Source organism: Orycteropus afer, unplaced genomic scaffold, assembly GCF_000298275.1.
Source record: "Orycteropus afer afer isolate SDZICR_OR568_19922 unplaced genomic scaffold, OryAfe1.0 scaffold00127, whole genome shotgun sequence".
Classification (NCBI taxonomy): Eukaryota; Metazoa; Chordata; class Mammalia; order Tubulidentata; family Orycteropodidae; genus Orycteropus; species Orycteropus afer.
In genome coordinates, this window is record NW_006921714.1 from 4,720,290 (window position 1) to 4,735,226 (window position 14,937).

Here is a 14,937-nt window from a genome sequence, read left to right on the forward strand (position 1 = left end):
AGGCCCAGAAGTGATGTGTCTTGCTTTTGCTCCCACAACAGAAATGGAGTCAGACCCTCCAACACATCATGTTCTAAGGATTGTAAGAAGCACTGCTCTGCTGTCTTTCATAATGACTGTAATAACCATGGCTAACATTGATCTCCTGCTTGGTGAAGTGGAGGGTCAACGGAAGAGGGGAAGACCCTCAGTGAGATGGATGGACACAGTGGCCCCACGATGGGCTCAAGCAGAGCAAGGATTGTGAGGCTGGCACAGGACCGGGCGCTGTTTCATTCCATTGTACGTAGGGTCGCTAGGAGTCGGAGCTGATTCAACGGCACCTAACAACAACAAGACTGATCACACTCCAGTAACCCAGCAAGTACCCTGTATATCACTTTTCATCTTCCCAGCACAGAAGGGTGGGTACTGTTGTTAGCCCCATTTTAGAACTGAGGAAACTGAGGGTCAGAGAGTTGGTCATACTCTCAGGGTCACCCCTGAGCAGGTCAGTGGTGGACCTTGAATACAGGTCCCATGCTGACCACTGCACCCTCCTATCTCAAGAGCCTCACCAGTGCATCCTGGGGTCAGACATCATCCCAGAAAAGACAAAACCTAAGTCCTGGCTGAATTTCACAGCCTCTGTGGCACCAAGCCTTCAAGCCTCGGCCTGCGAGACTACCAGCTTGCTGGCTGATTGCACCAGCAGAGAGAGCGGCAATAACTTCAGGAGGCGTGTTGGTTTGAGGCAGACTGAGAGCATTGGCACAGCCCAGTGGCAGTAGCTTCGGAGAGCTCAGTGGGAGTGACCGGACCTGGGTTCCAGTCCCTCCTCCCCCTCAGACTTCCCAGGTGACCTCAGATCCAGCTCGTCCTCCCTGGGCTCATTTCCCCATCTGCGCAGCTGGGAGTTCAGACTAGACCAGTGGTTTTCACAGTAGTTCCAGGGGATTTTCTGGGAGCCACAGGCCAGTGCTGCTACCCTCACCCTGAGTTGAGCAGAGTAGCTGAGTCTTACAGAAAACCACAACCAAAGCTGCTCCCATTGAGTGGACCCCGATGCACGCAAGCCTGTGCAGGTCAGAGCAGAGCTGAGCTCCCTCAGGGCTTCGGTGGGTGAGTTTCGTAAGGACATGGCAGACCTTTCTTCTGAGGTGCCTGGGGGACTCGAACCCCCAACCAAGCACATTGACCATTTGCACCAGCCAGGGACCCCAGTTCTGCACGAGAGACCCCTTAGTGACAGACTTCCACTGCATACGCCAATTAAAACCCGCTATTCTGGACCATCTCTCATTCCTGCCAGCCTCGCGTTCAGCAGGTGAATTCAGTCATTCAGCCATTCAACAAACGCTCACAGCCAATACAGATGTTAACGGCAAAACCACAGGCTGACCCAGCCCGTTTTTAGGAAGGCCACAAGCAGAGTGCCTAAGGCATTTGGCTGCTAACCAGAAGGCTGGGTGTTCAGATCCACCAGCCACTTCTCAGAAGGAAGGTTGGGCAATCTACTTCCGTAGTGATACTTCCTTGGAAACCCAAGGACGGTCGCTGTGAGTCAGATCCGAATCGACAGCTGTGAGTTACAATTCAAGCAGAAAACAAAGCACTAAGCTAGCTACAGTCTTGCAATGCAATAATTGCTATTCATTCATTTATTCAGCAAATGTATTTATGAAAGCCCTGGTGTAGGCCAGGAACTGTTGGTTGCATGTGAGTAAGGTAAAATCCCTGCCTTCATGCAGTTTACATAGGGAAGATGGACAATAAACAAGAAAACAGAAAAATACAAAACAAAATACAGGTCAGCTGTGGAAACGTGCCACTGTGATCAGTAAAGCAGGGTGTGGGGGCCGGGCAGGAGCAAAGCCAGGCTGTTCCTGATTGTGCGGCCTTTCTGAAGGCTGCCCAGCCTTCCTTCCCATACATACAATATGTATTTTTCTGTTCTGCAGTGATGAGGCCAGGGGAGCCCATTTAGGGACATGGAAGCGAGCGGGTGGAAGGCCACGGTCTTCAGGGAAGGCTTCCTGGAGGAAGGGAGTGGCTTTAAGTGGATATCATGGCATTTCGCAGCCAGGAATATTGCACTGTCCCAGGATTGCTGCATCAACAGGAGAGCCCTGTGAGCAAGTGTGATGGAGGCAGATGTCGGAAGATGATAGACCGTCCCCTCTAGATGAGGGGTCTGCAAACTCTGGCCCATGGGCCAACTCCATCCTGCCACCTGTTTTTGTAAATAAAGTTTTATTGGAACTCAGCCACATCCATTCATTTATAATAGTGCCAATGGCTGCTTTCCTTACCAAAACAGAGTTGAGTAGTAATTGAATGGAGACTGTGGCCCGTGAAACTGAAAATACTTACTATTGGGCCCTTTACGAAAAACCGTTTGCAGACTCCTCTTCTAAATGTTTCCTAGATTATAAAACCTCTCTTTAAAAATCCAGGCACTCCTCTGACCTGCACCACACTCCCCCCGTAAGAGACTGAGTTCTATTACTGTTGCCCATTTTTCAGCTGAGAAAACTGAGGCTTAGAGTAGTTAAGCGAGTGGCCCCAGATTGCACAGCTGGTTCAGTGGCAGCAGTGAGGTCATCCTACTCCAGGGCTCCTCACAGTCCGTGTGACCCAGGAGGGCACCCCTCTGCTCATTTTTATCTGGCAGAGAGCCGTCCTTCTCTGAGATGATCCAGCCACTGACACGTATCTGACAGCCCCAAGCCAGTTGCTCTTGAATTCGTTTGTGTGGGTCAGAGTAGAACTGTGTCCGCAGGGCCCTCAGTGGCTGATTTTTTGGAAGTGGATGGCCAGGTCTTTCTTCCAAGACGCCTGTCAGTGTATTCAAATGCCCGACCTTTCACTGTTCACCATTTGCACCATCTGGGGACTCTGTCTGAGGCTCCCAGCCAGCTCTTTAAAAGGTGATCGGCTCCCCCACTACATACAGAGGGCAAACAGATGTGACTTCATGAAAAAGCAGACAGAATAACCAGAAAATGCAGGCTGCAGCCCGGAGAAGGTCCATAGGACCAGCCACGTGGGTGTAATAATCTCTGACCCAACACAGGTGTTCTGGTCATGAGAGAATTTTGTGTCCCAGCCTCTTGGTGCCACTGCCCGAGGTGCTGCTGGGCCCAGGCTGAGCCCAAACCTTGGACTTGGGCTTCACAGGAAGCGAGTGGCGCCCTAACTGTCCCAGTAGGATGGGCTGGGAGTTGGTGTGATGCTTTGAAACTCAAGCTTGTTTGCCAGTAGCTATCAGCCACAATGCCCGTGTGGGCCTCTCCCCATCACATCAGAGCCAAGAGGCAGACTCTAATCCCAGCTCCACAACCGGCTGTGAGCAAACTCCTCGCATGTCTGAGCCCAGCTCTCACGGTGAGGTTGGACTTGAATCTTAGGTGCTGGAGTCAGCTTGCACCAGCTGGTGGGAGCTGATCGTGTGCATCCCTTCCCAGCTCCAAGTCCATGTGGTAGCTTGAAATCAAGGAGCCCTGCTGGCTCAGTGGTTAAGGTGTTCAGCTGCTAACGGAAAGGTCAGTGGTTAGAACCCATCAGCCACTCTATGGGAGAAACATGAGGAAGTCTGCTTCCATAAAGATTCCAACCAAACCAAACTCACTGCTGTCGAGTCGGACCAGAATTACAGCAACCGCTCCTTGGTTTTCCGAGGCGGTATCACTACGGAAGTAGATTGCCCACCCTTCCTTCCGAGGAGTGGCTGGTGGGTTTGAACCACCAGCCTTCTGGTTAGCAATCAAGTGCCTTAGACACTAGCTACTAGAGCTCCCCCATAAAGATTACAACCTTGGAAACCCTTGGGGTAGTTCTCCTGTGTCCTGTAGGGGCTCTGTGAATCAGAATTGACTGAGGGCAGTGAGTTTGGTTTGGGAGTCACTTCCCTAAAGATTGACAGCCTTGGAAACTTTTGGGGCAGTTCTCCTCTATCCTCTATGGGCTCTGTGAGTTGAAAACAATGCATCATTCATTGGTACCTTACAGCTTGCAATGGGCCACTGTGGAAGTTTGCCAATGCAACAAATCAGAGCGTTTTTTCCTTTTTCTTACCCACCTTCCTTATCGCCCCACCCTACCCTTACCTACACCCCCAGCCTTGTTTGGAGAGCCGCTTGCTAAACATTTCCAGCATGCTGTCCCTGGCCCCCTGAGGGTCCCAGTATCCATGACTCTGGCCCCCATACTGGGCAGGACAGAGTGGTCCCAGTGAGAACACCATGAGCTCAGTTCAGTCCACTGTCAGCACCCCACATCCACAGCCTGTGGGGAGCTGGGAAGACAGCTCTGGGGCAGAGCTCAGAGAGGTGGACTTGCCCAAGGTCCCCAGCCTCTGTCCCTGCCCTCAGCAGCTCGTGGTCCAAGGGGAGGGACAGACTCTACAGCAGACGGCCCGGGAAAAAGGAGCCTTGGTGGCTCTGTGGTCAAGCATTTGGCTGCTAACTGAACGGTTGGCAGTTTGAACCTCCCCACGGCAGGGAGACCTGACAATCTGTGCCTGTAAAGATTCCAAAAATAAAAACGCCCTGCCGTCGAGTCAGTGCTGACTCATAGTGACCCCTCCTTGGGTTTCTGAGGTGGTAAGTCTTTACAGAAGTAGATTACCCAACCTTCCTGCCGAGGAGTGGCTGGTGGGTTTGAACCTCCAACCTTCTGGTTAGCAGTCAAATGCCTTAGGCACTACGCCACCCATGGGACAGTTCTACTCTGTCACACGCAGTCACTATGAATGAGAATCAACCCATGCCACCTAACGACAGCAATGGGAACTGGAGCAGGAGCTGCCCAGCTGTGCTTGAGTGTGTGAGAAAGGACACCTGGGGGGGACGTCCCGGGCAGAGGGACCTGTGTGCGCAATGGCACAGAGGAGGGATGCAGGGGTGAAGTGCAGGGGATGGCCTGGGATGCAGCCCGGTGGATGTCGTGTCCAGATGGAGACAGGACGTCATCCTGAGTTGTGAGTTGGGAAGTAAAGAGTAAGCACCAGGAACTGGGACAATCCAGGAGGGCTTCTTGGAGGAGGAAGATCTTGAAGGCAGAGTGTTGAAGTTGCAGGAGTATGGCTCTGAGATGAGAGAAAGCTGTCTTCAAGTCCTGGTTCCCCACATCCTAACCATGTGACCTTGAGCAACATAGCTTAACTGTTCTGAGCCTTGGTTCCTCATCTGTCAAATGGGCACAGTGAATCGAACCCACTTCACAGAGTTGTTTTGGGAAGTCATTGATGCCATATATAAAATACATTCTGCATTTTAAAGCGTCACATGTATGTTGAGGCTGTGTGGGAGAGGTGAAGCCTGTGGAAGGCGAGAGGAGGGCCTGCCAGATAGGTGAGTGTGGCAGAAGCTTAGAGGCAGGATGCGGGTGACCCAGCCGGAGACCACTGATGGGACATTTTGGCGGGGGAAGAGTAGGGGACTCATGTAGGAGCAGTGTGCAAGGGGCCCAGTCATGGATGCCTTGAATGCCAGGGCTAGGTAGTAGGGAGCCATTGATAGTTCTTGAGCAATGGCATAGCATGAACCGAGCTTTGTTCTCAGGACCTGACTTCCTAGGCAGAGTGACTCAAAGGACAGAGCCACCGCTGGGAGGACAGGCCTCAGGGTGGAGGGCCGGAAACGGCCAAAGGTGAGTGCAGGATGCAGCCAGAGGGAGGCTCACCTGGGGGCTCCAGCTTGGCAGGCCTTGAAGGGACAGAGCCCCAGAGTGAGAGGGAGGACTCTGGACCTTGTGTCTGGGGACTGGGAGGAAAATGGGCTCCTTGCAGAATTAGGGTGGCCCCAGGAAGGGCCACTTTCTAGGAAAAGCAGGGGTACACTTTGGCTTGGCCCCAAGCGGGGAAGGAGTAGTCCTCAGGTCTCCATGGACGCTGACAGGTCTCCATGGAAACCTAAGGGGTCCATGCCAGTGCATGCGCTCCAGGGTCTTGCTGGGAGCTTGGCATTTGCTCATTCACTCACTCACTCGTTCATTCAACCAGGCTCACTTTCTGGCACCATTGGCATGCCAGGCCCTCTGCCTGGGAGGCAGAGCCAAGGGCCTCATGGTGGTAGGCCGGACAGATGGGGGGGTCCCCTGTGGTAAGGAGGAGGGCTTGCTGTTATGAGATGTGAACACAGAAGGTGGGCTCCAAAGTCCTTCTGAGGGGTCACCTGGGGGAGATGGGAAGGGGGAGGGGCACAGTCCCAGGGGACCTTCCTTCCCTTCTTGCTACTTTCATGCCCCCACGGTCTACTTCCCTGAGCAGAGAGGGGACCCAGCATCTCCAAGCCCTCGAGTGCAGGCCCCGGAGGGACCAGCCTTCTGGCTGAAAGACTATCCTCTCCAGCAAGCCCCATCCCTGCCCCCTGGTACTCGGGTCGTTGGGCAGAATGACTCTTTGTTGGGGAGAGAGGACTTCCAGTGCCTTGTGGGATGCCTAGCAGTATTCCCAGCCTCTACCTACTAGATCAAACCCTGGGGGACATAGGGGGTGTGGTCCCTGTTGGAAACAAAATAACCTGCCTGGATTCTATTCCTGGGAGTTAGTAATACAAACCAAAGGATGAAAATGATGTTCTTAGAGGCAGAGTAAAAATTCACTCAGCTCTAAACCAAGACATGAGCTGGAAGTGAATCCCACAGGCCCCAGGCTGTGTTTACACCCGTGCAGTCTGCCCACCTCACTCCCAAACTCATAAATCAAAAAAGAAGGAACTCGCCAATGTGACAGGCAACTCCAGGCACTAAGTGCTATTCCCCCAGTAACTCTCCATCTCAGGCTCCTAAAGATTCATGGGAAGGCTTTCTCCAAACCTGACTCACTCTGTGCAGGTGAGGGGACGGGAACCATGAAACAGAGGATACAAAGTCAGGGAAGGGTTTATATGTGGACGGAAACCTTCTTTGCCGGTTACCAGGGGTGGGAGGGGAGAGGAGGGAACACTGAAAAAAAGATGTGCATGGAACGGAGGATAAAGAGCCTCAGAATGTAGCGAGAGTAGTAAGAACAAGCGTCCAGGGAGCATGTGGGAGTGTTGTTGTTGTTGTCAGGTGCTGACAAGTCGGTTCCGACTCACAGTGACCCCATGCCCAACAGAACAACACACTGCCCTGTCCTGAGCTCATCGTTGTAGCCACCGTGTCAGTCAACATGCTCCATGTTAATCATTTCCCAGCCTTCTCGCCGGATCCCCGAGAATAGTCGGTTATCTGTCAGCTCCCACCTGACTGGACGTGGGGGCTCAGAGAGGTAAAGCTACTAGTCCAGGTCACACAGCTGATCCGTGGTGCACGGGACTCAGGTCCAGGTCTGCCTGGCTTTCTCTCAGCTGTGCCCACAGTAGCTCATCCCTCCGTGGCACGTTTTGGATTCTGAATCACTTTTGAATTCTCCTTCTCCTTTTAGTCTCTCAAAAGCCCTGAAAGGTCAATGGGGCCAGTGTGGGACCACGTATTGCAGAGGTAGACATGGAGAGGGGCCGGGAAGGTGGGCTGCAAGACATACAGTTTTCTAGAAAACTAAATGAGAGTGAGTTGTGCAGAAAAAAGCAGTCATTGGCAAACGTGGGAGGCCTTGGCGGTGGCGTGCTATACTGCAGGTGCTGTGGGGGACCCGGGAGGAACAGGCCAGCCTGGCCTGTGCCCCAAAGGAGTTCTGGTGGCACAGTAGTGAAAGCCCTGGACTGCTAACAAAAGGTCTGCAGTTCAAACCCACCACCACCCCATGGGAGAAAGATGAGGCAGCCTGCTTCTATGGAGACTGACAGCCTTGGAAACCCTGTGTGACAGTTCAGCCATAGGGCAGCTATGAGTCACTTTGAAGACTATGAGTCAGAATCAACTCAATGGCAGTGGTTGTTTTCTTTTCTTTTTGGCCTGTGCCCACATAAAGGCAGATATAAACACTGCCAGGGGTGTGAGCCCAGCACCCTGAGGATGTGCGGTGGGAACAGGATGTCCCCGGAGGGGACTCTAAACTCAGCATTGGGCTCCCGCTGTGTTTTCCTTTCTTCAAAGCTCTGTTGCATGCCTTCACTTGCTTCTTCCTGGCCCCCAGTGACAGTGACTGTCAGCAGTCAGTCCCCACTCACCCCACCAGCTCCTGGGAGCCACTAGCTAATTTCGGCCTCCTCAGATTTGCCTCTCCTCCCTGTTGACGTGAGTGCAATCATAGAATACTGGTCCTTTTGTGCCTGGTGTCTGTCACTCTGCGTGATGTCAAGATCCACCCGTGTCCTGTCGTGCGCCCACGCGTCATCTCTTTCTATTGCTGGCTGACGTTCCACGGCACGGATGTCTCCCATGTCCATCCACTCACAGCTGACAGACATCTGCCTCGTTTCCATTTTTTGACTGTTACGAATAACACTGCTGCGATCATTTTGGGTGGACATAGGTGTTTGGATCTCTTGGGTGGTTCTTAGGTTCTCTTGGGTACATACGTAGGAGTAAAATTGCTGAGTTGAGCTCTGGTGGTGTAGTACCTACGGCATGTGACTACTAACCAGAAGGCTGGTGGTTCAAACCCACCACCCGCTCCTCGGAAGGAAGCTTGGGCAATCTACTTCATAGAGATACCACCCCGGAAAGCCAAGGAGGGGTTGCTATGAGTCGAAGTGAGTTTGATGGTTTTTTTTAAGGTAACTCAAAGGAGCCCTGGTGACACAAAGGTTTAAGTGCTCAGCTGCTAACCGAAAGATTGGTGGTTCAGAAGCCACCCAGTGGCTCCACAGGAGAAGGCCTGGCAATCGACTCCTGTAAAGATTACCGCCAAGGAAACCCTACGGAGCAGGTGTGCTCTGTCTCCCAGGGTCACTATGAGTTGACGTCAGCTCAGAAGCACCTAAAACAACACAACGTTAACTATATATAAGAGAAACAATCCTTTAATATGGTACTTTAAAAAACAAAACATGAATGCTGAAACATCTTTTAATTAAAGACAGGCTGCTGCTGTCTGTCTGTTTTACGGCTTCGTGTTTCCTACAGAGAGCTCTAGTGGCACAATGGGTAAAGAATCCGGCTGCTACCCAGAAGGTCAGGAGTTCGAGCCCACCAGCTACTCTGCAGGAGAAAGATGAGACGATCTCTTTCCACCTTGGAAACCCTATGGGGCAGTTCTACTCTGTCCTCTAGGGGCACTGTGAGTCAGAATCAACATCACGGCAGTGGGTTTGCTTTGATCTTGGTCTTACTCTGCAGTGGGAACCGCCATTTCCAATTAGACCATGGTTCCTGGGCTCATGTTAGTTTAGAGGGCTGACAGTGGCATGTGAATGGATCAGACAACTCAGGGTTTTATATAAATCACTTTTTTTTTTTTTTTTTTCAATCCTGTAAAGCATTTATTAGCTTTCTCTGCTTGGTTCAAAGTATGGGAGGATTTTTAGTCAGTAAAAAAAAAAAAAAAAAAAATGACCGGGTTTGCTGGTCTGATAGAGCCTGGTGGAATCCCTGAGACTATGGCCCCTAGCTGCCCTTCAGGTCTGGAATTGAACCCACTCCTGGGGCTTCCAGCCAAACAAAAGACAGGCATATGAGGTGAACATGTACCTGAGGTAGGTACACTTCTTGGAGAGAACAATCATGGGAGAAGAGAAGGGCTGTGTATGCACAGGGAGACAGCTCAGGGGACAGGAGTGCATGGGAGGGAAGGACACAGGGAAGTAACTATGGAGAGGAAGTGGGAAAGAGCTGTTGCATTGTGGGAAATTGCAGTCAGTTTCATGAGAAAGTGTATGTGAGCTATTGTATGGAAAGTGAATTTGCTCTGTGAACTTTCACCCTAATCACAATAAAAATTTTTAAAAAAAAGTGTGGGAGGATTTTTAGATAAATATATATAGGAACATACATATTCCCTTTTGCCTCAGGCCCTATTGTGGCTTAGCACGGCCCTGACCCACCGGCTTCCTGCCATCTCGGTATCCCCGGGCAACCATTCTGTAACCACTCTGCCAAGGTTAAGATGGGGGCGGGAGACTTCCCGAGGTCCACAACTAGTTGTGGCAGGGCCGAGATTTGAGCTCAGGGTTGAGACAGAGGCCCACCTCTTCACCATTATGCCTCTCAGGAGTTCAGAATTTGTGTGGCCAAGAGAAAGTCACTTAACCACTGGGAACATCCATCTCTTCTTTGGGAAGGTGAACATTACAATACTTACATCCATAATGCATTTGCCTCCCTTCCCTGGAAGTGCTTGCCTGAGCTGCCTGTTGGGGCCATATGATGAAAACCACTGAGTGAAACTTGTCCTTGTGTGTGCTATCGGAACTTGCCATGTTTCTTCATGTCCCTCAAAGGAAGCCAGATGTCAAAATTTTATTTTAGAGCTAAGGGATGGAAAAGTCATTTGTTTTCCCCAAGAAACAAGTGTGTTTTCTTCCCATGGACAATGAGAAGAATGGAACTGATCATGTTTCCCTCTTTACTTTGGCCAATGGGAAACACAATGGCAAGTTGGTGACTCTAAAGAAACAGGTTCTTGCTTATTTGTGTTTTAATTTTCCCTGTGATGTACAATTCCTCTTATAATTTGTATTTCTTGTCCTGATGGTTAAATTTTTATTTAGATTTTACTGTTTTATCATGTTTATTTCCTGATGGTGACCTAAATCCTTTATACAACATGTCAAGTAGAAATACATTTTCTAAAACATTATTTGTTTAATGAGATTATACACAGCAGAACGTACACCCGTTCAGCAGTTCCCATGCTTGGGTCAGTGACATGGGTGACATTCTTTGAGTTATGCCACCATCTTCACCCTCCTTTCCTGAGCTGTCCCTCTTCCATGACATAAATTCACTTTCCCCAAAGGCTCCTGTCTAATCTTTCTGTTCTGTTGCTGTTCTCAGTTGATCTCATGTAGATAGTTCTTAAAGGAGCTCTGCCTAAGGCATTTGACTGCTAACCAAAAGGTTGGCGGTTCAAACTCATCAGCCACTCTGTGGAAGGAAGACTGGGCAATCTACTTCCTTAAAGATTTACTGTCCCGGAAAAGAAAAGGGGGTTGCAATGAGTCAGAGTTGACTCGATGGCAGTGAGTTTGGTTTTTTGGTTTTTAGATAGTTCTTAAAAGAGTGTAATGCGCAAGGCAGGAATTCTTATGATCAAACGAATCCATTGAGCTAAATTATCATTTGGTTTTAAGTGTACTTCAACTGATATTTTTGGTTTGTGTTAAAGATTATCTTAAAGAAATAGTTTTGGGAGTTCATCTAGCTTCCATGGATCTAGAAATTATAAAGTCTTTGAGAATTTGAAATTCTGTTCTGCATTTTACCCCCTTTTGATCAGGATTCTTCTGTAGAATCTTTGGTCAGAATGCTCAGTGATGGTAGCTGGGCACCATCCAGGTCCTTTGGTCTCATGGTAAAGGAAGCACTTGTTTATGGAGGCAACTGGCCACACATTTCAATTCTTCCTTCTCTTCCTAACTCTCCTTCTAACTTTGCTGCAAATAGGGACCAATCTTGTGCTTTGAACGGATGTTTAAAAGCTTTTAAGACCCCAGGCACTACACAACGGACTAGTAGGTAAACCCACCCAAAATCCCACTGCCACTGAGTGCATTCCAAATCATCCCAACACTAGAGGACAGAGTACAACTGCTCCATAGGGTTTCCAAGACTGTAAATCTTTACAAAAGCAGACAGCCTCATCTTTCTTCCGCAGAGTGGTTAGTGGGTTCAAACCACTGAACTTTTGGTTAGCAGCCAAATGCTTTAATCACTCTGCCACCAGAGTGCCTTAAGAGGTGGAACAGAGGCACTAAACATGTTATTAGTCCAGTTACCTGGGATGTCCCATGAAACCGTGACCTAAACCTCCAAACCAAGGAGCCAAATCCCACAAGGTTTTTGGTTGTACATAAACAGACTCAGCAGCTACTCTTTTTTTTTTTTTTTTCTGTTGTAAAGAAATACACTTTTCTGAGAGCTGGCCATTGCTTGGCATGCATTTGGGCTGATTGATATTCTCACCTGAGACACGGTGGGCAGCACCACTGGAGGAACCCTCTGCGCCCCTGCTCCAGGCATGGCGACCTCTGGCTGAGCCTGGCTGGGCAGCGGAGCTAAGAGGTGGCTGGGGGACTCAGTGTGGCTATTCCCCACTGTTCCATGCTGCACCTCTGCTTCACGGCTCAGCCAAGCTCTCGTTTTCTCCAGCGCTCTCACAGCGGTGTCCCTGAGGGTCCCCAGGAGGACCCCTCCCTGTCAGAAGTCATACTCCACAATCCCCATGGGAATCCACAACCAACAGGTCCAGCCTTTGGCTGTGTGTGTCACATGGCTTCGGAGCCAGTCCGGTGCCAAACTGGAAGGCATCTTAAGGGCCTGCCTCCCACCTTCGTTTCTGCCCTTTCTCCTTTACAAGGTGGCCTCCACTGCCCTTCAAGGCTTCGTTATTGTCAAGATGCCCTGGGCCCTGGGCATTTCCTACTCAGTGACCCGTGTGTCAGAGCAGAACTGCCTCGTAGGGTTTCCTAAGCTGTAATATTTGGGAGAACAGACCGCCAGGTCTTCTCCAGTGGAGCCACTAGGTAGCTTCAAACCGCCAACTTGTTGGTTAGCAGCCAAGGACTTAACTGTTGCACCACCAGGCTCCTTTCAGCCAAGATGATGGTGGTGGTATGTGCTGTTGAGTCCATTCCAACGGACTAGAACTGCCCCCTCGGATTTCCTGGCCTGTAATCCTTCCGGGAGCACATCTCCTGGTCTTTTCTTCCAGAGAGCCACTGTGTGGGTTCAAACTGCCAACCTTTCGGTTAGCAGCAGAGGACTTAACTGTTGTGTCACCAGATGACTTATTCCTTCCAAGGGTATTTACAGTTTCAGTTAAACCCTCCTGGGAAGGGCACTGCTTAACCCAAAAGAATGGAGGGTGAATGGTGGAATTTCACACCTTGTGTTTTGCTTCACTGGTGGGGGGGTGGCAGGTGTTTAAGGGGACAGGGAATCTTCCCAGGGGACATCAGCGTCAGATAGGCAGCTGCCTTCTAGGTTCTCGACTTGATTGTCAAGCAGGCGTTTACCAGCAGGGGCTGGGAAAGGGGAAGGGGTCTGGGGTCCCACCCACTCCAGTGAGGACATCTTTCTCAGTTCCTTCTTCCTAAGCCTGGACTCTGTCTCTGGTGATCCCACCATCCACCATTTCCTGAGAGCATGAGAGGGCGGGAAGGTTCCTCTTCCAGGGAGTGGTCACCCACCCCACTTAGCAAACCACGACCCCCTTCCTGGGGCCAGGGAGCCACTCACCAGCTCATCGGGAGGGTCTCATACTCAGCGCCTCTGCCTCCTCCTCCTAGGCAAGCCCTATGGGGCCGACGACTTCCTGCCCGTGCTGATGTACGTCCTGGCCCGCAGCAACCTCACGGAGATGCTTCTCAACGTGGAGTACATGATGGAGCTCATGGACCCCGCCCTGCAGCTGGGGGAGGGTGAGTCACCACACTGGGCCCTGCCCAACTACCTGGGCGCTGCACACTCCCCAACCCACCCACACCAGGGAATGCCAGCCAGTCCGACCAGCACCTCCTGGGTGCTAGATTCCTGCTGAGCTCTGGGGACATGGGGGCTCACAGACTGGGGACTGGGGGAGGCGGGCCGGTAAACAGACGATGATGCCACTGCTCCACAAATGTGGGAATGATGCTGCTCGGGGGGGACGGGAGCACCTTACCCAGGCCGTGCAGTCAGGAAAGGCTTCCTGGAGGAGGTGACACCTGAGCTGAGTGTTGAAAGATGAATAGGACCAACAAGATAGAGAAGGAGAAAGGTACTCTCTGCAGAGATAAAGGAGGAGCTGAGAGTGTGAAGACTGAGGCTGAAGCAGTGGGCAGGGGCAGTGGGGGTGATGATCAGCTCTGGGTCAGGGAGCCCCCGGGGACACTCAGCCATCCGCTTCTCCAGCCCTGAGCCAGGGCCTGCGTCAGTGGGGAGAGGCTAATGATGGGGGCAAAGGGATGAAGGCAGAGGTGCGGCTCGCCACCCCGCCCTCAGTTTCCCTTCCCCTTTCCTCCTTCCCACCACTTCCCCCGCCCACTTAGCCTCAGCCACGCTCTGTCAGGAGACTCCTGGGCCTGTCGTCCCTGGTCCAACCAGCCCAGATACCAGCTTGGAGGGCGCCCCCGTCATATTCTGAGACACCAGCCTCGAAGGACAGAGCAAGTCTGTCCCCTGTGGGCCTTGTGGTTCCTGAGCGCTTCAGTCCTCTTTGCATCTGTTTGCATTTTTAGCATGCACAGTCCCTGGGGTGACGGTGTGACACAGATGGCTGTGTGAGTTCTTGGCAGCCCAGAGGAGCGTAGTAAGGCTGTGAAGTTTCCTATCATCTATAACTTTGGCTTGTAGCTCTGGGACCTCCAAACCAAAACCAAACTCACTGCCATTGAGTTGGTTCTGACTCAAAGTGACACCCATTAGGTTTCCAAGGCTATAAGTCTTTACAGAAGCAGACTGCCTCATCTTTCTTCTGAGGAGCAGCTAGTGGGTTTGAAGCACTGACCTTTTGGTTAGCAGCCAAATGCCTTAACCACTACACCACAGAGCTCCTTCTGAGACCTCTAGGAGCTATGTTTTCTCCTCTTTAATGAAAATTAATTTTTCTGCATTTGGGACAGCCTGTCTTCCAAGAGATCCAGGAATCCCAGAGAAGCTAGGCTTCCTTCAGCAGTGGTTATATGCCACCCAGTGCATGCATGCATCCACCCACTGTCCACTTACCCACCCACCCAGCCATCCTTATCAATCCAACCATCCATCCATCCATCCACCCACCCATCTACCCATCCAACCTTACACCTGCCCCCATACACTTATCTGACCACTCACCCACCCATCCATCCATTCATCCATCCATCTGCCCATCCATCTGTCCACCCATCCATCCATCTGCTCATCTGCCCGTCATCTAGCCATCCACTTGTCCATCCATTTATCTCTCCATCC

General features: G+C 51.2%; 1 protein-coding gene across 1 annotated transcript in view; it reads left to right on the forward strand.

Moving 5' to 3' along the window:
* RIN3 (Ras and Rab interactor 3) overlaps positions 1 to 14,937 on the forward strand; it is a 107,813-nt gene that overhangs the window by 83,237 nt on the left and 9,639 nt on the right. The window contains exon 7 of the mRNA XM_007944538.2: positions 13,296 to 13,427. Coding sequence (XP_007942729.2) covers positions 13,296 to 13,427 — 132 coding nt within the window. The remainder of the gene's footprint in view (positions 1 to 13,295; positions 13,428 to 14,937) is intronic.